This window comes from Coenobita brevimanus, chromosome 80 (genome assembly GCF_032717465.1).
Source record: "Coenobita brevimanus isolate Jiangsu-jjx chromosome 80, ASM3271746v2, whole genome shotgun sequence".
In the NCBI taxonomy this organism is placed as follows: Eukaryota; Metazoa; Arthropoda; class Malacostraca; order Decapoda; family Coenobitidae; genus Coenobita; species Coenobita brevimanus.
In genome coordinates this window covers 12,991,657-13,015,305 of record NC_137033.1, presented here as the reverse complement: position 1 = coordinate 13,015,305, position 23,649 = coordinate 12,991,657, and the positions used below count along the sequence as shown (strand labels likewise).

Genomic DNA, 23,649 nt, shown 5'->3' with positions numbered 1-23,649 from the left:
TTTGCAACTCGTATTTCAAACACAAAGACGCACATAAATATACAGGGTACAGAGGGAATAGGGATCATGTTGAAAGGACCGTGATTGATTATGTGCTCACAGAGATGTCGATACTGGGAATGGTTGCTGATACAAGGGCTGTGAGAGGATGATGTGGAGGTCTGTCTGATCATATGATTGTGGTATGTAAGATCAAGCTGACAGGAGTGAAGTGGACCATGAGAGAGATGAGAAGTCAGGGAGAAAGACTGAAAGTCGAGAAGCTGAGGATCAAAGAAATGACAGATGAATACAGGATCAAAGAAGGAGAGGAATTAGAATGAGTGAATTGGAATGAAATGGATCTGGACAGCCTGTGGAATGCATATACGGATTGCTTAGTTAGGAATGCTAAAGTGGTCTGTGGTGTGGCAAGAGTAACAACAAAGAAGAAAGGTATGGCATGGTGGGATGAAAAGGTTAAGAGAGCTGAGGAGGAAAAGAGGAAGAAATGGCTAGAGTGGTTATAGGGCAAGGGGTTTAACTGAAACAAGAACTGAATATACTGAGAGTAAGAAGCACGTAAAGAGACTAGTGAAGAGGAAAAAGAAGGAGGTAAATGATGATCTAGAAAGAAAAATGAATGCAAATTACTCTGAAAATAGGAAGTTATTCTGCAAAGAGGTGCAGAAATGTATAAGTGACAGCAGAAAGAAACGTGAAAGTGTGAAGAATGTTAAAGATAGATTATTAACCCATGGGGATGAAGTAAGTATATACCAGATGGAAAGAATATTTTGAAGGCCTGATGAATGGGAATAGAGAGAGCACGGCCACTGTAAATACGATTGGTTTCCGGGGTGTGCAGAGAAGGAATGAAGTGAGAGCAAATGTGACACTCACTCAGGTGAAGAATGCTGTGAAATGGCTGAAAAATGGGACAGCAGCTGGTAGTTGATGAGATGGATGCAAAGATGATTAAGTATAGTGGAGAGAGTGGAATGAAGAGCTTGTTGGAGATATGTAAGATGGTATGGATGAGTGAAACTGTGTGGCATAAGTTTATTGAGTGCGGTAGGGAAGGTATATGGAAGAATTGTTATGGAGAGAGAGTAAGAGAGATATCAGAAGTCCTGGTGAGTGATGAACAGAGTGGCTTTAGGAGTGGCAGAGGATGTGTGGATCAAGTATTTGCAGTGAGACAGACAGTGGAGAAGGCTTGCGAGGACTATTAGGTGGTTATGGCATTCATGGATCTGGAAATAATCACGTGACAAAGTAGACAGGGAAGGATTGTGGAAGGTTTTGCACATGTACGGTGTAGAAGGTAGGCTGCTAGGTGTCATCAAGAGTTTTTATGATGGTAGTGAAGCACATGTAAGGGTAATTGGGAATCTATGTGAAAGGTTCACGATCGGTGTGGGCGTGCGACAAGACTGTGTGACATCCCCATGGTTGCTCAATATTTATATGGATGGGGTGATGAAAGAAGTAAAAACATGAGTAATGGAGAGAGGGATGGCATTGGTAATGAATGGTGATGGATGGAATACCTCAAATTTGTTGTATGCTAATAATGCAGTACTACAGAACTTGCCAATACAGTAATCTCTCTACTATCCGACATAATAGAGTCAACGGCATGTCCGGAAAGTGGTCCCATCCGGATAGTGGGCCCCAGCCTCCTGGACTTGTACTTAAGGACCCTAACTTTGAAAGGCACCTAAATAACTCCCTACCTGACATGCATAGCACCTATTTAAACCTATTTAAGACCCAATTCACATCAACAATTGACATAATGCATGAAATAAATGAAAAAGGACCAAAGAATGAGGAATTAGAAGTGACTGTAACTCAGCCAGGGCACTTACAGCATGTCTGTGGCTGCCTTCTCTAAGGCATTGGCAGTGGTGAAAATGCTCTTGAAGCACGTACAGTAATCCAGTGTTGTGCTGCACTTAAGTCTCTACACTGTAAGTTATAATTGCTTAACACTGCACATTGTTCTTAACTGCACCACGCCAGTTTCAACCGCCAATTTGTACTCCACGGTTAATCCTTTGCACTCTAAATTCTAATTTCTTAACACTGCACAACACTGTAAATTCCCGTGTGCTCTAGTGGCGAGGTATTGCAGTTTATTCACTGTTTATTCACAAAAAACGAGTGCATGTGGCATCCATTGCGATCAGCATCTACTCATGACCATAGTTAAGCAGTAACAGTTGGTGAGGGGGAAACAGAGTTGCCATATCGCAACAGCCACATTACCAACTCCTCAATTTTCATCATAAAATTTGTATAGCTAGCATTTATTCTTCACTAATTATATATACAAGTGGAAATACAAGCAATCACTCTCCTTATAATTAACAGCAAGTTGATTATTTTTCTCGCTATGTAGTAATCACTCTCTATAATTAACAGCATGTTGATTATTTTTCACACTATGTAGGCTAGCAGATCAATCAGAGAGAGCAAACAATCCACCATCTCCATCCTGTGTATCCTCATATGTGAAAAATCCGTTTGGTAATGCATTATTCTGATTCATTACCAAACCAATTTTTCATTACCAAATTGGCCCACATTTGGTAATGACAAATACCAAATGGCAACCCTGACAGGGGAGGGGGGAGGGGGAGGTAGGAAGGGGTGAAGGGGCCGTGGTGTAAACAGCTGTTCAGCGCTTCGCGGCAATTTCAAATTATGGGTGGGAAAAAATTAGAATTTTGGGGGGATTTTTTTCTTTTTTTGGCCATTTTTGGGTTCTGAAGGTCCAGGCCCACAACGTCCGGTAAGTGGGGTGTCTGGAAAGTGGGCGTCCAGATAGTACAGGAATTACTGTACTGGACAGGAACTTGGTAAACTAGTGCAGAGTTTTGCTGATGTCTGTGAGTGTCATGCCCTGAGAGTAAATGTAGAAAAGAGTAAAGTGATGGTTATTGAGACAGAAGGTGACTCCCAGTGTGATGTTACAGTGAATGGAGAGAGACTGGAATTGATGAGAGTTCAAATAACTGGGTACAGTGACAGAAAAGAGAGGAAAATGTGCAAAAGAAGTGGAAAGTAGAGTGACACAAGGAAGGAAACTAGCTGGTGCTATGAAGGCCTTGATAAGAAATGGAGGCTTGAGTGTTGCAGCTGCACGAGGTTTACATGGAGGAGTGTTAAGCTAGCATCACACCAAAGCCCGCTCGCATCCCGACTATGAAATCTGGGGTGGTTGTGGCGAGGTCTTGATGGTCATTTTGGGAGCAAAACACACTTGGACATGGTCGGTTTGCGGTCTACTTGTTCTAGGAGGTCGTGGGCAATTTTTTAGCTTGCTCAAAAAAAGCAAGATGTGGTCGTGGTGGGATTAGGGTCAAGACACAGTCAAGATGCGATTGAGGTGGTCAAGAGAGGCACGAAACGGAGTGTGATAGGGTCTGGACAGTCGCTGTAGCAGTCAGGTAGGAGTGAGAAGTGGGGAATCCGTGACTTCAAGTAGCTGTCACTTGGCTGCTGGCTCGCGTGTAACTCAGTTATCCCGTTGTTATTTCAACCCAACTTGATCTGGCACGCTCGTGGGTCGACCATAGCCCGCGCTAGAAGACTTCACCTCGCTCTTAAATCAACCATCCCATCCTTACCTCGCTGGCAAATAGTTCTCATCTCGACCCCAGGAAACCCTATATAAACGTATGGAAAGTGCACCAGGTTTCATTCATGCTGCAACCAAGATGGCTGCACAACAGGCTGCTCTTCTGCAACTTACATACATGATCACTCAACAGGCTATTCTTGATGCCCAAGCTGCCGTGATTTTGATGAGAAGGAAAAGAATGAGAAGAAAACACTCATGCTGGGTGCAACCATGGCTTTCTGCTGAAAGAAGATTGCAGTATGGGCACTATGACAGACTCCTGTCAGTGCTGAGGATGGAAGACCAACAGTCCTTCTTCAACTTCCTGCGGATGCCTCCTGAGATGTTCGATCAGCTGCTACTACGAGTTGGCCCTATATGTTACAAGCAAGGTACCCACTATTGCAAGTCCCTGGAACCAGGCATGAAGCTGGCCATCACCATCAGGTACCTGGCTTCTGGCGACAAGTGTCCCACCCTTCAGTATGCCTTCAGAGTGGCCCGTAACACCATCCGAAGTGTGCCAGGACATCATCAATGAGTACAAAGATGAGGTGCTATCCTGCCCAACAACCCCAGAAGAATGGTGTGCGATTGCTGAGTAGTTCAACAGGAAATGAAATGTGCCACATGCCTGCGGTGCCCCTGGACTGGAAGCACGTTGCCATCAGATGTCCACCTAACTCTGGGTCCCTATACCACAACTACAAAGGGTTCTGCTCAGTGGTGTTAATGGCCTTGGTAGATGCTGTATATAAGTTCCTGTGGATCAACATTGGTGGTTATGGCTGCATGTCTGATGCTGAAATATTCAACGATTGTGAACAGAAGGAATGTTTAGAAGATGGCAGCATTGGATTCCCAGACCCAGATCCCTTGCCCAGAGATTCCCGGAACATCCCCTACTTCATCCTAGGAGACAATGCCTTTGGCCTGAGACCTTACCTCATGAAACCCTACTCCCAGCATGGCTTGACGAAGGATCAGACCATCGCTAACTACAGAATTTCCAGAGGTAGAAGAGTGGTGGAGAATGCATTTGGGATTCTGGGTCAACGGTGGCAAGTTAAGCTGACAACCAAACAGCCTGACCTGAAATTGTGAGGGTGGCAGTCTCAGCTTGTATCTGTCTTCAAAACCTGATGAGGCTACAGTTCCCAGCAGTCCAGAACCAACAGCTCAACCAGGAGGATGAACAACACAACCTGATACCAGGCCTCTGGAGGGAAACCGCCAATATGCACGACCTCAACAGAGTAACAGGGCCAAACAGGGACACTGTCATTGCCAAGAGACAGAGAGAGTACCTCAAGTTGTATTTTAACAGCCAAGCAGGCTTAGTACCATGGCAGGAACATCTTATGGTTTTTTAATGTGCTCAGACTGTACTTTGACATTATATGTGCTATTATTGTAATATTTATGCTTAAATTGTTCTTTGATGTAACGATGTGAGATTATTAATCCGCTGCGTGCCAGTGCCGTTTTAAAACGGTGTGACGAAAATCTGCGATCAGTGCCAGTGCCATTTTAAAACGGCTTAAAATCTAAAAAATTCACTATGACTGCATTTTCAAGATCCATCCATCCATCCATCATCCAATCCTAAGTTGTCCCACAAAGAGCGTAGGAGCCCGGGGCTAGGCAGTTGGTCCTGACATTTAAGATTCGAGTGACCAACCTTATTCATCCCTGAGTGGCAATACGTGAGCAATAGACCCCAACCGCCCCATGGATATAAACACCAGCTCAATCCGACTGGAGCACAATATTCGTGAGTAAAAACTGGCAGGCATGTATGGTAACTGTTCCTCTACCATCCCCCAGGTGATCAAGGCCATACACCCACTTGCTACCCCCCCTCAAGCTTGCTCTGCCTCACTCTGCCTGTGTGCCTCACCCAGTGCTGTAAAAAATGAAGGCATGTTGTAAATATTTTCATGTAAGTTTAAGGACTAAAGGTAGTGAAATCAAGTTGTAAATATTTTCTTGTAGGTGTAAGGACTGTACATAGTAAAGTCAAGTTGTAAATAACTTCCTGTAAATGCCAGGACTGAACATAGTGAAGTCAGGTTGTACCTATCTTCACGTACTGTATGTGTAAGACATTGCATTCACAGTGAGAGAGACATGCAAACTGTGACAGATGTTGAAGTAATAAGTAATTAGAAAAGTGTACTGAACATTGCTATACCTTTCCAGCATAAATACCCGAGTCTACCTTACACAGAAAACAGCTTTCCCTCACCCACTTGATGAGCGTGAGAGAGCGGGAATACCTGTATACGAGTATGAAGGACTCAATAAAACCCATTTCCGGGCTTTGGTGAGTATTTTAATGATGAAATTCGTTGTCTTCACATCAAAATCTATCAATTTAGGGGAAAAAAAAAAAAAAAAAAAAAGGGGGGGGGCTAAAAAAATGGCCGGCACGGAGGCGACCCATAGGGCTAAAAATAACCGGCATGCGGCGGGTTAATAAAAGAGAAGTATTTATGTATTCATTTTTTCAACAGTAATTTCATGTATTTAAATATTACCCAAATAAAGTGGAAACAAAATCAAACTCCAAAAACAAATATACCGATACTGAAAATGATAAGATTACAACTCTGAAAAAAACAAAAATTACAAGCTTGAAATTTGTCTTTACGGCAAATTTCTACAAGATAAAACACCAACCTTAAATCCTTGTTTTTTATATTTTATAATACAGAAAATTTTAAGATTTGTTGCAATAAGATTTGCATCAGACAAAAAATTTTATGAAGTTCCATCTTTGAAATCTATTACTGGCCAGAAAAGTGTAAGAGTTCTAACTTGTGTTTAATCATCTTCAAAGTTTCCTCTTTGATATATATTAATGGGAAGAAAAGTGTAAGAGTTGTAACTTGTGTTAAATTCATTGTTAAAATTTGCTGTCATTTTCAAAGAACCAGTTTTAATATTTATTATATATTAGAATTGCATTATTTATCTCATATATACTTAATTTTGCAAGTTCTTAAATTTACTTCAGTAATTTTTTCTTTTAAGTTTTATTTTATGCTACATTTAGTAAAAAAAAATCACAAATGTTTTATAAAATATATCATTTATTTTCGTGTGCAAACTATTAAGTTTTACAATTAATCCTTTCACAAACAAAACTTTAATCATGATCACAAACATTCTTCCACAATAAAATAACCATTAATAGCAATACAAATATTTCAAACATCACCCTTCATGCCAAAATCGTTAATAATATGAAAACATTCATAAGTTTACAAAAAATGTAACATGTGAACACAAAGTCTAAAACAAAAAGTTCAATAGCACTTCAAAGTCAATGATCCTGATCTTGATCCTGATCTTGATCCTGATCCTGATTAGAGGGGAAATTAGAGTCCACACAGTTGCTAAGGTGGAAGGAGGAGGTGCTGCTCTGAGTGAGATCTGTCTTGTTGATGCAGGATCGTGTGGTATTCGGTGGAGCAGGGTGCTGGTCATCCCATGCCAGTCCCTCATCGAGGAGCTGATCGACGGTGCTGATGATGGGCGGACAGGCTGCAGCGTTGCAAGGTGGACTGTGATGGCTGATGGCTGAGGCTGGTGATGCTGCTGCTGCTGTGGCAGTTGGTACTGGATGAGGTTGGGGAACTGCTGTGCCACCCACGTTGGCTCCTGAGAATGCCACATTGAGACCTGCGATGTAGGCAGTAGTTGCGCCCACTGCAATAGTTGGGGCTGTCACATCATCGAGCAGGGCTATGATGGCTGGCCAGGATGCTTGAATGATGTACTTGGCTGCTGAGGGGTGATGCCTGCTGCTGCTGCTCTGCCTGGGTTTGGTAACTGTCATTCCCTCCCAGGTACTTCAGCATGATGGTGTTAAGCTCCATCTGACAGCGTCTCCAAACTGGCTGCTCCAAGTCATGGGCCACAGACTTGGCCCAGTCAAAGAAAGCATCCCTCTCTTTGTGCTGGCTGGGGGACTGAAGAGCTACCAGTACTTGTTTGTGCAGCTGCATGTGGAGAGAATGAATAACAATAGTGTGGTGAAAAAGGTATAGCTGAGCGAATTTGAAGGAGGGAGGAGGCGAGGTAGGCCAAGGAGAAGGTGGAAGGATATGGTGGATGAGTGTGTGAGGAAGAGAGGTATGGAAGTCAGTGAGGCTAGGGGACTGACAGGAGATAGAGCTGGCTGGATGAATGTTGTGAGAGGAAGTGCATGATCAGGGATCTGGTGCCCCTATTTAACATGACAGCATCTGGATTGACTCTATTGGATATGTTTATGTGAAGCTACAGGATGTGGTGAATGTTTTTGGCGTATCAGATAGAGCCAGGATTCCGGAGTCTTGAATGATGAGTGCCCATTGGAATGGGCAAACATGTGCTGTCTGGACGTTGCTACTCCTCATCCCGCTCTAGGGTGGGAAAGGAGGTCTGGATGATGATGATGATGATATATATTGGTAAATATATACTGTATATACATACATCAATACATATACATACATATATATACACAGTACATATATATACAGACAGACAGATAGATAGATAGATAGACAGATAGACAGACTGAGACAGATAGATATATATTGTAGCAGCCGTGGCTCAGTGTGTTAGAGCGCTCCGCTCTGACCGAAGGGTCGGAGGATCGAATCTACCCAAGGGTCATTGGTAGACATCAGGAAGGGCATCCAGTCATAAAATGCTACACGCTCCAGTCCAAAGTCCTCTACCCAGAGGCAACGCCTTAGCCCTTCGGGGATACCTGGCGTAAAACCAAATTATTATTTTTTATATATAGAATGGTAGATACACATACTGCATTTTCAAATACTGTACCTTGGAGGTCATATGAGCAGGTCTTTTTCCACCTGAGGTGCGACCACTATGATCCAAGTTCAGTGCTTCCTTGCCAAGATAATCTTCTGCTTTCATAAGGCTGGTTGCTGGCATTAATGATGCATGATTCACCTTGGCATCAAACAAAGGTCGTCCACCAACTTTGTGATTCTCTGTACCAACAGGATTATCCTACAAGAAAAAAAAAGTACATATTTTAATTACTTGTTTTGTTGTGGCACAAACATAAAAATAATAAGCAAAGTACATAATGCAGTACTTAAATATGTTTTGTACTATGCTTACTTTGATTAATACATATTCCTGTAATATAAGAATTTAATTGACTGGTTTAGGCACTGTAAAAAATTATAGAAAAATTCATGTAATATGAGGTGCTCCGAGCCAGAGGGGCGACCGTGCATTTTGCTTATTTGCTTTGACATCTAATTACCAAATACTAATATACTTTAAACATGTCATGTTTACCACCATTTTAATCGTCTTGGCTAGCACTTTCAAGCTAAACAATAAAATGCATATAAATATAATTTTACCATCGTATAATTAGCCATGTCAAAGTTTAACAACTAATTACCGAAAATAAGCAAAATGCATGGTCGCCCATCTGGCTTGGAGCACTTCATATAATACAAAGCTCTAACTGTATCTATTAATCACCCTCAACTACTGTACTGTACTGGCTGCTGAACAATCTAAATACTGTACAGTACCACATACACTAAAACATAATACAAACACTGATGATATGGGCTGAACTGAGTTTACTGTGCTATTCACCGAAATACAACTTGACTGAACTAGATACACTGTAACATTAAAGGAACACCAGATATATTATCCAAATGGCTGCATAATGCAGTTTTCTAGTACTGTATCCTGACAGACAGGTATGTTATCATGCCATATATGTACATTTACATACCTGTATATGGTGTTATTTATAGCAGTGTTCCCTTTCCCAGCTTAGATTAGCCTTTACTAGGAGCTGTCCCTTCCACGTTCAGGTTTGTACACAATTACTCTGACATATAGTATTTCTTTTACTTGTTCAAGCCACATCAACCTAAATGTTAGCATCATTTCCATAACACAATAACTAACACGACATCCTCTCACGACAACTCCCATTCCTATACCCCTCAATGATGACACTACACATCAACCAATCATTCCCATTCCTTACACTTAATTCTACAAGTATGATATTTTCCTCCTGTAATACTGTACTAATTGTTTTGGTGCCATACACCTTCACATTAAGCACATACAAAGCATGCAGTTTTCCATTCACGTATACTGTACAGAGATTCCCTCGGGTGTTGCTGAGGGCAAAAACTCCTTAAACTTCTTTCACCTAATCATGACTCTTTGCTGAGCAAACTTCTAAACAACCTCTGCAGTTATCATATCCCTATATACAATTAACACCCTTAAGAGCCTCTACTATTGACTGGATCACATAATCTCCATTATATCAAGTTGACTCATAATTACTTGTAACCCTACATACCCATCCAAAACAAATAACACACAAGATGGAGGTACTTCCTCCCCTTTCTTGCATATGTCACAAAGCAAATGTCAACTTTCCATCAATGAGCCTTTATCCACTTATAGAACTACAGTAACCTCTCAACTAACGTGAGTTTAAACAGAGCATTTTCATTTTAACATGAGCAAATATTTATGGAGATAGGTTTAACTAACAAGGGTTTCTCGATTAAAGGTGACTTTACACGTATGTGATGTTTTCACATTAGCCGCGCGCGCCTTGGACAGTCCCGAGCTGATAGACAGCCTTGGGGACGGTTTAATTTATTCAGTTGAAAAAATATATATATATATATACAATAAACCCTCTCTAATTCAAACCCGAATAATTCGGAAATCGGTTAATTTGGATCTTTTTTGACCACCAGACAAATAATTCTAATTTGGATATACTGTAATTCAAATTAAGCAAGACAAGTCCAAAAAGGGTTCCAGTGATAAGTGGACATGAACAGTTTTTGTAGTGATAAGTGTAGTGATAAATGTAATTTTTTAGAACTGTACAGTACCTTCTGTACAGTTAAGTGTACTGTACTCTACTACTGTTTTGCAAGAAGGTTTGACACTATTTTATTTATTGTCTTGTGCACTCTTGGGGTAAAAAGTAATACTGTACTGTTCAATGTTTTTGTGTAAAAGCCATGTCTTAGCGAGCGTGGGTATGATTTGGGGATAGGGCAAGCATGAGCTCCAATAATTCGGATTTTTGGATAATTTGACATGGGGTTACCCCCAATTAATCCGAATTATAGAGGGTTTACTGTATATATATATAGGAAACAGGGAAGTGAGCATGGAAGTGAAAAAGTTACTACATGACAGTATTGTGATACCAACTCTAACGTACGGAAGTGAAGCTTGGACGTTGTTGGAAGGACACAAGTCAAGAGTGAAAGCAGTGGAAATGAGTTATTTAAGAGGAGCCTGTGGAGTCACATGGAGAGACAGGCTGACGAATGAGGATATAAAGGAGCGTTGTGGTGTTGATGTGGATGTGATAGGAAGCGTTATGAGGAACACACTGAGGTGGTTTGGCCATGTGAAGAGGATGGAGGGTGAAAGACTGACGAAGAGAGTGTATGTGAGTGAGGTGGAGGGGGGAAGAGGGAGGGGGAGGCCGAGGATGAGATGGAGGGATGGGGTGGAGAGGTATATAAGTGAGAGGGGTGTGAGTTGGGAGCAGGGCAGTGAAATGGAGGGGGACAGGGCGACTTGGAGGTGATTTGTTTGTGGCCACCCCAAACGGGATTGAGGCGTCTGCCAATAGATAGATAGATAGATAGATATATATATATATATATATATATATATATATATATATCATCATCATCATCATCATCAGCCGTTTGAGTATCCACTGCAGGACCGGCCTATCCCGACCGAAGTCGGGGCGATACAGCCAATGTATCTCTACCAAGTGGCTTAGGCTGTCTAGTAGAGATTGTATGTAGGGTGAGAAGTGCTTGTAAGTGTATTTGTAGTGTTGGAGTGGCTTTGGATGTGTGTGTAGTCTGTGAACCAAGTGTAATCGGCCCACGTAAGCCGACTGGGTGCAAGCATACTTTACAGTAAGCGACACTGGTTCAACCACAGCACCCCTGGTGTCCGCCAATGCAGTACGTGGCCGGGTGAACACTCCCAAAGTTTATTACCATGGTGGGGCGCGAACCCTGGTCCACACGTGTACGAAACGCACACTCTACCACTGTACCACAAAGGCTCCATATACATATACTGTATATATATATATATATATATATATATATACAGTATATATATATAGTGTCTGTTTCATTATGGTAAATAAAGTCTATACATATCATGACAGCAGAGTGAGTAGGGACAGCAGAGAGAAGAGGGGGAGTGGTGGGAGGTGGGGGAGGGCTGGAGGTTGGGGAGTGGGGTGAAGAGGGACAGAGGCAGATGGCGAGTGATGCGTAGATGATGTGATGCTTTGTGTTGTTATTGTTTGTGACCTACTTACTGTAATGAAAATGTTGCTTTTACTGTTTTGTTTCTATGACCAACTAATGCATTAATAATGTTGAGGAACTTTCACAATGCCGTGAAAGAAGCAAAATTGAAAGAAACTCCACGTAAAAAACGAACACAGTACAGTATATATTTTGGGAGAAGTAAACAGCGCTTCGGCACAACTAGGGCTCAAATGTTGTTTACTTCTCCCTAAATATACTGTTTTTGTTGTTTACATGGATTTTTGTTCAAATTAATAGTGTTGCTTTTAAGTTTAGAGTAGCATAACTTCCCAAATGGGTAGACTTTCCCAGGGTCCAGGAACGTAACCCCCAATATTACCACTGTTTCTTGTGGGAAAATTATGTTTAAATAATGCGGTTTTAGATAACGCGACTACTTCAGGAACATAACCCTCGAGTTATTTGAGAAGTTATTGTATAACCATTGTGTTCTCCACACCCAATCTCTAACCCCTAGATTGAATAACCTTCTTTCACTTCCTAAACTTCACACTACCCTCCTTTTTATCAGCAATCAATACCAAATCATGCACATTCAACAACTCCCACAGCAACTGAAACATGATATCTCATGACAGTGCTTCAGGCTCCATGACAAGCAAAAAGGGAGTCACACCAGAGCCCTGATGCATACCCAAATTGACTGTAAACTCCTTCCTCTCTACTCATGCACTCTCACATGCTGTCTGCTGGTGAAAGGGAAATTTTATGTGCTACACAGAGTACTGTATGTAAGAAATGGAATATGAAGGTGAATGTAAGGACGAACAAAGTTATGGTCTTTGAGAGAAATGAAGTCACTAGATGTACAGTGAGGTTGGATGATGGGGAAATGGAAAATGTGACTGCATTTATGTACTTGGGTGGTGTGATGATTGAGGATGGAAGTTGGGAGGGTGAAGTGTTTGAAAGGGTACAATACGGGAAAAAGGTTGCTGGTTCTTTGAAAGCAGTGATTAAGAAACAGGGAAGTATGCATGGAAGTTATAAAGTTGCTGCATGACAATATGATAATACCAACTCTAATGTCTGGAGGTGAAGTTTTGACCTTGTTGGAAAGACACAAGTCAAGAGTGAGAGCAGTGGAAATGAGTTACATATTTGAGAGGAGCATGTGGAGTTACATGGAGAGACACAGTGACAAATGACAAAGTGCAGAAGCATTATGGTGAGGATATGGATGTGATTGGAAGCATTAGGAGAAATACGATGAGGTGGTTTGGCCATGTGAAGAGGATGGAGAGTGAGAGACTAACATGGAGTGTATGTGAGTGATGTGGAGAGGGGGAGAGGGAGGGGGAGGCCAAGGGTGCAATGGATTGAAGGATTGAAGAGGTATATGGGAGAGGGAAGTAAGAGCTGAGAGCAGGATGGTCAAATGGTGGATGACCAGGTAACATGGAGGCGATTTGTTTGTGGCCACCCCTTACAGAATTAAGGCATCTGGTAATAGATAAATAGTATAATAGTATAGACTGGGTGTAGCATGCTGCTAAATGGTAGTGAAACATGGACAGTAAAGGAAGATGTTCACATATCTAAGGACTATGAAATGAGCATGGTGAAGTGGATATGCAGTGTCACAGCAAGGCATGGAGCAACATATTTAGCTTTAAAAGGATGCTTATGTACCAAGAGTGCTGGTGAGGTGGTAAGTAAGTGTAGGCAGAGATGGGGAGAAAATATGGACAGAATGTGAGAGTAACTGGATTAACCACTGTTAAGACTTGAATGTGGAAGAGTCGGTCCCTATTGTCTAACCTGTGAAAACATGGAAGGAAGTCCTGTGAAGGGACCTCAGTGTTATGGGATCTGACTGGAATTTTGCCAAAAAACATGGAGCCTGGAAAGCATCCATCAGGTGCAACTTGTTAATTAATATCTATTTTGACAATGACATTATCTACTATTGTAAAAGACTTATGTTCCACTTAGTCTGCCACTTCAAACAATGGAAAGCAAGAAAATAATGAAAAAAGTGTTGTACTATTACAGTGTAGTTCTCAACTTGTTTTAAAATTTTTTGCAACTGTAACAACAGTATGGGTTCACTGCAAAAACACCTGTGAAATTTCAAGATATCACTACTCTATGCCACTATGCAGTATAGTGCAGTATACATATTACTAAACAAATCCTACACTGGCAAGAGAAGAAAACCATATATCCAGTGCACCATTAGTATTACAGTACTTATATTTGTCATCAGTTCAATGAATCTGAGAAACTGTGTAGTATCAGACACTCACAAATTCCACTCCAACCATCCATACGCCTCCTTCACTGAGCCCCGGCATCTTGTCTGTCCAGCGTACGACACCCAGCTCTGGGTAGTCCTCAAGACACACCACTCTTTCCCCAACAGTTACTGGACAATCTTCACTCCCTCCTGGCCCATCATGCATAAATGCACACAATATTATTAGATAATCATTACACTCCAGCTCCTTCACATCCTTCAAGATACACTGCAAAAGCGCATGTGTTAAGATTCAGTATTATAGTACAATATAAAGTACATCAAGTGATAGTCATGGTATGCAGTATAGTCACATTATCAACATACTGTTATGCTATATAGAGTCTGACTCACCCTTCCCTCCGCTGGCATGAAGCTTGCGTCGCCCACCCTCCATCCTCTTCACATTTACTGATATTACATAGGTCTGAAATTAGGGTAGCATATTTCTAAAATCAAAGCTCTTTTTTCCAAAAGGACCCTGAAATACTGAACAGGTGTCATTCATCAGACACAGCATCACCAAAATTATATAAATCACAGGCACTCTCACTGCTGCATTTCTGGGTTAAATTCTTAATCACTGACAGAGAAAACTATTGAGTGTACATAATCCAAACTGAATCAACTACTGAGTCTGCATCTGCACAAGCCAAGAGAATTTCTGCACAAGTTTATTACCACAGTTAAATGCAGTTTATACAATATATAATTGTAGTACAGTACTGCAATACCATTATTGAAACAAATTTAACAGGATGTATATTTTGAGTGTCTCAGCACATCACAACTGAAAGAATTATATCCACAGAAGAATACTGTGTTACTGAAAAGGTACAACGCTTTTGACCTGACATGGACCCTCTTCAAGTGTGACAATTTTCCTAAACCACTAAAGCTCAGACGACAGAACTAGCCATCATAAAACAGGTGTTCAGGGTGAGTTTCCCACCACCATTTGAAGTCCTACCCATTTTTTATGATGCTCACTGTGAAACAGGTGAGCTACATTATCAGTCTTCCTTCAGAAACATGAGGGATAGGAACGATGATTTCTGTTTCTACATAGTCTAATTCGCTTGCCATCACAGGCAGCCACCTGGACAGTGCCACCTTCACCTCTGCTAAGCCTCCCACTCATGCAGCGAAGAAGTTGATTGATAGTGCAACTGGGAGAGTTTTAGCAATGACAGTATCATCATTCTCAAGTGGTAAGAGGGCATGTGACTACATAGAGTGTAGTCACATGCCCTGGTCACCCTTACCACCCCCAGCCTCCTTCGCATCGCCTTTGTGGTGCCGATGCGTTACCATCCTCTCACCACATCCCCCAAGCCTCACTATTTCAGGTGTGTGAGGAAGTGTAACATATACTGTATAAGAGTAAATTTGTACATAAAAATGGAAAAAATAAATGGTATAAAAAACAGGAAAATTTCAGTGTCCTGTCAAAGAAGAGGGAGAGTGACCATGTGCAGTTTGCCACAAAGGCAAAGGAAGTAATTCCATCTTGTGCAGTGTTTGCGACAAGTAGGTGTATAAGAGATGTAATGGTATCAGAAGTAGACTGCGAGAAAATGCTGATTTCAAGTGTGAGGTGTGATGGGAGAGCACATAGAGACTGTCAGGTGTGAAAGGATTGAACTTGCTGGCGAGTTTCTCAAGTGTGTGGAAGAATATTGTTATCTGGGAGACATGTGCTTGAGACAGAGCTGGAGCTTGCTCTGTGGCTAGAGATAGGAGTGGTTGGAAGAGGTTCAGGGAGCTGTAGCCTTTTCTGACACTGAAAGGGTGTCTCTCCACCCTAGGGGATCTTTGTATGTTGCATGCAATGGGAGTGTAATGCTGTATGGTAGTGAGACCTGGGCAGTAGAGGAACAGGATATTCACATGATCAAGCATACAGAAATGACAATGATTAGATGGATGTGCAATGTGCCCTTGAGTGTGAGGTCTTGGGGGGCTAACTTTATAATAGAAGTTAAAAGGAAGGATGGGACTAGAGTGTATTGGTGCTATGATGAGGAGAGATAGAATGAGATGGTTTGGGCATGTGGAGAGGATGGGAGATGACAAATGGGTGCAGCAAGTGACAAGTGTGAACTCTGGGAGTAGGGCTGCGAGAGGCAGACTGAAAAAGACCTCGGACGTGATCATAGAGTATAACCTCAGGGCTAACAGACTGAATAGGGAGGCTGCCAGAGATCGAGCAGCATGGAAAGCCACCATTAGGCGACCAAGGGCGACACATGCATGCAAACTGAAGCCTTTATAGATTAAATAAAAATGAAATGAGAGAATAAGTATTTACAAAAGTAAGGACAGATATTCATCTGGTGAAGTCAGACTGCAGCAAAAAAATAAACTTAAGCTACAAAGGATAAAGAAAACTACGGTGCTGAAAATAAGCGTCATGACCAAAACTGTAGTGGTTTTGTATCATCTGGTATAGAAAACAAGTACTGTACTGTAGTTACTAGGAGAGAAAAATGATAGTGGTCTTTCGGGGTAAGTACTGTACAGTGGTTTTGTACTGTATGGTATAGAAACAAGTCTTGGAGTAAAAGTGAAGTGATCTTTCAGACCAAGTACTGTACAGTGGTTTTGTGTTGTACTGTATAAACCTTAATATACAAAACGAGCTTGAGTGATAACGATAACAACCTTGCAATTTATGTAAAATTAAGTGTTGTGACAAAAAACTATTCAGAATTTAATGGAATTCCTGTAGGGAGGTATGAACATGGCCAAATATGTGCCATTTATATGTAAGGTGCTAGAAGACAAGGAAAACTACAAGTTTAAAAAACAAGCTCAAATGAATATAAGAGATCTTTCATGGCATGTATATAAAAAATAAAAGTGCACAAATGAAAGTACAAGGAATCTTTTGCAGCAGGTACTGTATGCCATGATGAATAATCCTTGGTATTCTCCTCTCCCACACACAATATGACAGTGGCACTTTAGAACAGCCAGAAGAATTGAGTGAGTAAGATGAGTGAGCTGCTCATAAAGGGTGTGAAATTCATTCATGGGGCAGTAGTAGTGACAGGGGCAGGTGGAGAGGAGCAGGAAGGTCTAGCAGGGAAAGGGGGTGTGAATGAGTGCGAGTGGGGTAGCTCTGTGTACTAGGCCAACACGCCCTTGCCACCAACTCATCAGCTCATACAGACGCAGCTTGCTATGACCTCCAAAATGACCTTCATTCAATACCTCCTACCTCCAGATGCCTTCACCTGGAGACTTTGGAGCACTTGCAATGGAGAGCCAAAGGATTGGTGAGTATTCTGATCTTTAATTGTGAGTTCTAGGTGCTGTAGTTACTAAGCTATGATAGGTTGAAAACAAGCAACTTCTGGAAATATCCCAGCATATGGGAAGGGCTCAGCTTTTTATAGCCCTGTGCTTTAAGGGTTAAACAAGTAACAACAACCTGAAACTACCCCTACACTGAATAGTACCATACAGTTTAGAGGAGTTTTGAACATGACTGGTACACTATTTCTCTCTCCTTATACATACAATGGTCACTAAGCCATCTTAAGTGGTATGCACTCCATCTGACTCCTCTGTACCATATACTGTATAGTGACAAGAATGCTAGACCTAAAAAGACGGCAGTTTTGTATGAAAGGAATTCAACTACAAGACATTATTAACCCTGGAGTACTAAACATTTTTTTTTTTGTAACAGAATCACTAAACATGAGTATATTATACCTGACATTGGAAAATAGGAAAAATTTTTTTTAGCAAATATGCTTCCCATGTTCTGTGGAGGAGTTGAATGACAATAACAAACCCCCACCACCATCCCTGCACCATATCACATTCGCATGCCCCGTGACTCACTCAGTCTTTGTCCGGCATTGTGGCAGTGAAGATGTCACATTCTTGCTCGGTCTCCTCCCACCACTGGGCCCTCGATGATTCATTAGGATCTGGCCCATCCACATCCATACCAATCAAGATCATTCCTAAGGGCTATCCAAAGATGCTTGGTGATGAATCTATTGACCAGGAGCTGGATGAAACAGTGGAGAGTGTGTCATTTTTGGGAACTGAGAGTGATGCAACAAGGTAGGTGGTGGCAACCATCATCCACTCACTTGATGTAGTGCTGCCTACTTCTTCCTAAGCCTTTATCATTCTTTTTCTGTCTGCCCTCCTCTCTTCCTATTTCTCCCATCTTTCCTGTCACTTCTTATTGCTTTTCTTTTCTTTACAGGCTTTACATTGAGTGACAAGCCAAATGGTTTCCTACAAGCCAAGAAACCATTTATAACACTGGGTGGTAACCATATAACCAAACCATACGTGCTCCCTACATGTCAACAAGTGGGTTGGTGGAGGGTTAGTGCCCCTCCCTGTAAAACAAATAACTCAAAGTCAAATGGCCACCCCTTATGGGATTATGGCGTCTGGCAATAGATAGATAGCATATTTATTCAAATTAACAATTACACACTAAAGTTAATGCACCTTACTATTACTAGGCCTAATATTAACTCTTAACTCATACAGATAAGGTATGTACTGTACTGAATTTAGAAAAAAGAAAATTGAAAAATAAAAAAAATCAAACACATCTGAGAAGGTTTTGGGGGAAAAAAAAAAAAAAACAGAGCATCATCAATTTTAACCAAACTTCCCCAAACCCTTCCCAGATATGCTGCCTTTGCTCACAGGGGGTCACCAGTACCCAGTCCATGCGCAATCTGTAGGGAAGAGAGGTGGCCACAACACTGAACGTGGGTATTTCACGATTATATGCACAATCTGTGGGGAAGAGAGGTGGCCACAACACTGAACTAGGGTATATCACATGATTATAGAAAATTCCAGGGTGTGGAGCAGAGTGACATGACTTACATCTGTCAGGGTTCGGGACAGACAGAAGCTACTAAGGATACCAGCTGCATGCCTCCACTGTAACACCACGTAATGCGCATGACGTCGTGGCGCTCGGGTTCAGAACTCCAGGGTTAAAAGTCATGCAGATTTAAGTAGGGGGAAAAGTAGTGTCTGGTGCACTAAAAATAAAATGGGGGAGGGGGGTTCATTGCAAGTACTGTTGCTTGAGTAGGGGGAATGGTTTGAATCAACACATACCACAAACTTACTCTTTTGAACTTTCTCAGACTCTGGTAATCCTGATATAAATGCAATAGTTTCAGTGACCTGTTATTTTCAAATTTCAACAAGCATTTTGTATATTATTTTGTAGTAAATACTATCATGGGCAATACAAAAATAATATTCACATATCAGTACTTGGTTTAAGAGTAAACACTTGTGCCTCTATAATTTTATATAACAATCTGCTCACTTTCTTTCTTTACCAACATTCTACCATTTACTTTCTCTCATCCCTCTACTGCTTTCCTTTTCACCTTGTCTTACTTTCCTGACCTCCTTCCAAAACAGTTTCTCACATTCCCTACATTTTACATTCACATTTCTTACCCTCTCTTACTGGTCTCTTCACCTCTCTCCTCTTCTCAACATACAACTCTCTTTTGTCTCTCCGCATCTTCCATTCCTCTACTTCCCATCAAATCACTACATTCTTTATATTTCCTTTCCACAGCTCATTTCAACTCTTCATTCCACCATGAAGTTCCTTTTACCCCCTCAAGTCTTCATTTCACCCCAAACACTACCTCACAGGCTGCACTGATTTTTTGAGAATACCCTACATGTTATTGTTGTTATGATTCAACCCCGGTCTGTCTGGCTAAGTAGACCCAACAGTCAAAGGCAAGCAACCTCCTTTGTAGAGTTGTCCCATGCAATGAACTGATGTTTCCTTCTGGTTGACAGTGACCTGTGATGGTGTGGCATACGGGAAAAGTGTAGAAGTATAGTTCCTGGATGGATGCCACATTTGCATCTCGCCACCCACTTAGCAGGGGCACCATGACAGGCTCGACATCACCCCATTATCTGGTTATATGGTTACCTCCCAGCATTGTAAACAGTTTCTTGGGTTGTAAGAAAACTTTAGTCTTGTCACTCAGAGCAGAGCCACTGGAAGTGGAAAGGAAAGTAATAAAAAGTGACTGGAAGGAAAAGGAGAGGTAGGAAGAGAGGAGGGCAGACACAGAAACAATGACATAGGTGAAGGAAGAAGTGGGCAGCACTACATCACAGGAGTTGATGATGGTTGTCACCACCTACCACCTACCCTACATGCATCTTCCACTTCTCCATCTGCTCCAAGTCAAAGCAACCCAGTTGCTCCTCCACTTCCCTTGTGTAGTTACTTTGCCTTTTCTTTCTCCTGTGGTCTTTTAATTCTCTGTACAGGAACCGTTATGTCTTGCATTCCTCTACCTCTGTTCACCTATCACTTTTGCACTGGTCTTAACTACAGTACTACAATGCAATGGCCAGACAGTCCACTTCCCCAAACCTCTATACAATCTCATGTCAAACACAGATCTTATTTGATCATACACACACACATACATTTTTAATCACTGCCATACATTCATCCAACTCACCTTCTATCCCCTTGATCACTCACCAAGTATACCTGTGGTTCATGGTGGTACATGGGGACACCAATCATTCATTCACTTGATATGGTGCTGCCTATTTCTTCTTCATGTCTATTTTTCTTTTTCTGTATCCATCCTCCTCTTTTCCTATTTCTCCCATCCTTGCTGTCATTCTTTATTACTCTTCTTTCCACTTTGAAAGACAAGCCAAATGGTTTCCTGTAACTCAGGATACCATTTGCAACACCAAGTGGTAACCATATACAGGTTAAAAAAAAAAAAGGGTGATATGGAGCCAATTATGCTGCCCCTGATACGTGGATGGAGATGCAAATATGGCATCCACCCAGGAACCAAATCTCCACTCTAATCCCCATGCCTCACTGTGGTAAGGTGCTGTCAGTTGCACTACAACATTGGTTCACAGCATGGGATGGCCCTGCAGGGTCAGTTGCTTGCCTGCGGTTGATGGGTTTGCTCGATGAGACAGATTGGTGTTGCAGTACAACAACCAATGGCTCATCTTATGCTTGAAAATGGCATCAGCTATTACCAAGCCCTAAGTTGCACAAATATACATCCCCTAGGGCACTACCATTCCCATCCACTTCAGTGAGTATATCTCACTCCCCAACTACCCCATCTACTCTAGCATTTCCCACTTTTCCATTCATATCTCCAATCAGAAACACTCTCACTTCTATCAAACTTCTCAATACATGCTTTCAAACTTGCTCATGACTTGCCATTCACTCTAGTTGCTTGGTCTTCTGTTGGAGCATACACACACAAACAATCCATCCATCCATACACACAATCAATCACCCATACTTAAATTCCTACTTTCATTCTTATCCATACAATCTGTGATCCAACTGATTCATACTCCCTAATGTCCTCCTTCCCCCTCTTGCACACAACAATGAATACACTCTTCACTGCCCTTTCATTCTATTCTCATTCTCTCCCGCACATAATTACACCCAGTCCATGGTTCCACTTTCTCACACACTCACCTCTTCATTTGGTCTCAGTTAGTCAGGATATACAATATATACTTTTGCATCCTCAAGCACCTGCAAAATCTTTTCTTTCACAACATCATTCACACCTCTCACAGTTCATTTTTGCCAATCTAAGCATGTCCCTTGTTCAATTCTTGGTTGTCAACTGTTGGTCCATATGGATCCAAGGCTCTGAGTTTGTATTTCTTGCTACTTACTTTACAGGGGAGAAGACTAGCCCTCCACAAACCCACATTGTCAACCTGACACACAAAGAATACATAGGTTTGGTTGCCTGGTATATAATTACAGTTCAACCCAACATAGTAAATGTTCTCGCAATTTGCGGAAAACCATTTGGCTTGTCAATTACTGTAGAGCTACTTCAGGTAACCCTACACTGAGTAAGTGGATGATGGGCACCCTCCATCCACTGTGGGAAATTAATGGCTGATATGGAGCGATACACGCTTCTAAGCCACTTTGTACCATAAATATAATCTCTGTTAACTCTTTCACCTGTTAAATCTGAAGATTTTTTTTTCCGTTTTATTTTTTTGTTTTTTCCCAAGAATGTCTATTGTACTGTAGGTGCCTATGACAGTTATAGTATATCAAATCCCTCCAGCTTCTAAATTCTCTCCTAAGGAAATAAATTCATATAGTACAACAAAAAATAAACTGCAGCTCATGAGACACTTTAATACAGAAAGAGTAAACTCTTAAAAGTTGTTTTTACGGTAGGTATTATATTCTGTTTTCTAACACACAATTTCATTTACATGATGGATACATTTATTGGGCACAGGTTTATAAACTATCTCAATTAACTCTGTAACCATTGATGCTGTACTTAAGTATAACCTGAATATTAAATTCTGGTTTCTGGCTACTGCTAGACAAATTTATTCAGATGTATAAAGACTCTAACAGTCAAATCATTCCGTCTAAACCACTGCAAAAAAATAAAGGAGCCTGTGACAAATGATGCCTATAATCAGGAAAGCAACAGTTTAAAAGGTTCTTCAAAAATGAATGCTGATCTCTTGCGAAAATGACAGCTAATGAAAATAAAACAGCTAACAAGTTTGTCCTTAGCAAAAACCCTGTTGCTCATTTTGGTATGCCATGAATACATCTATGGATGAGCATCTTGGCTGCTTTTAATTATCACACAAATTCATGATGGGAATATGTAAACCATTTCAATACAGTCAGTAAGAAGAACTGAGGTGCAAAGAAAAAAAAAATCCAAAATGTACGCAAAATTTTAATGAAAATGCTTTTCTTCTTTTCTTAAATACTGAGAAGTGAATGCAAATGCAGCAGGGATGATAAGGCTGAGGTTTGTTTACCTCTTGGAACAGTTCAGGTCCATTCCCAATTTCGAGTACCTGTACTATATTCAAGCTCTGGAAAGGAGCGCCATGAGATGGAGGAGTAGGTCATATACCCCTTCAGGCTTAATTCTGGTGGTTGCATCACAGCCTCCTAAGAGATGAAAAATGGGTTGTGTTAGGTACAGAAACTGGACTGACCATGACTCCTCCATGTCCAGATGTAGATGCTGGAGTAAAGCACATCCTAGGATTGGTTTTATGACCTTTACAGTACCTGTGTCCATATACAGGTTGACCATGGTTCCTCCAGAACCAAATGAACAGTGGTACACAATAGGAATGGTCTTAAGATCTGGATGATTGATAAGAACCACCTTCACTATATGCAGAGGTCACTATATGCAAGGGTAAGGTTGATGGCTGGTCTCAGCATTGGCACTGGTACACCTGCAGCATATTCACTCTTCTCTAGCATTCACAAAACTTTATGGGCTACTCCATTAACATTTTATTGGCACAGAAGTTTTAGCACTTCTCTC

General features: G+C 41.3%; 1 protein-coding gene across 1 annotated transcript in view; it reads right to left on the bottom strand.

Annotated features, from left to right (window-relative positions):
• CYLD (ubiquitin carboxyl-terminal hydrolase CYLD) overlaps positions 1 to 23,249 on the bottom strand; it is a 75,373-nt gene extending 52,124 nt beyond the window's left edge. Inside the window, exons 1-5 of the mRNA XM_080279685.1 lie at positions 23,126 to 23,249; positions 18,116 to 18,287; positions 14,615 to 14,687; positions 14,271 to 14,410; positions 8,450 to 8,641 (exon numbers count right to left, since the gene is read on the bottom strand). Coding sequence (XP_080135811.1) covers positions 8,450 to 8,641; positions 14,271 to 14,410; positions 14,615 to 14,657 — 375 coding nt within the window. The 5' untranslated portion in view covers positions 14,658 to 14,687; positions 18,116 to 18,287; positions 23,126 to 23,249. The remainder of the gene's footprint in view (positions 1 to 8,449; positions 8,642 to 14,270; positions 14,411 to 14,614; positions 14,688 to 18,115; positions 18,288 to 23,125) is intronic.
• Positions 23,250 to 23,649: the final 400 nt, after the last annotated feature.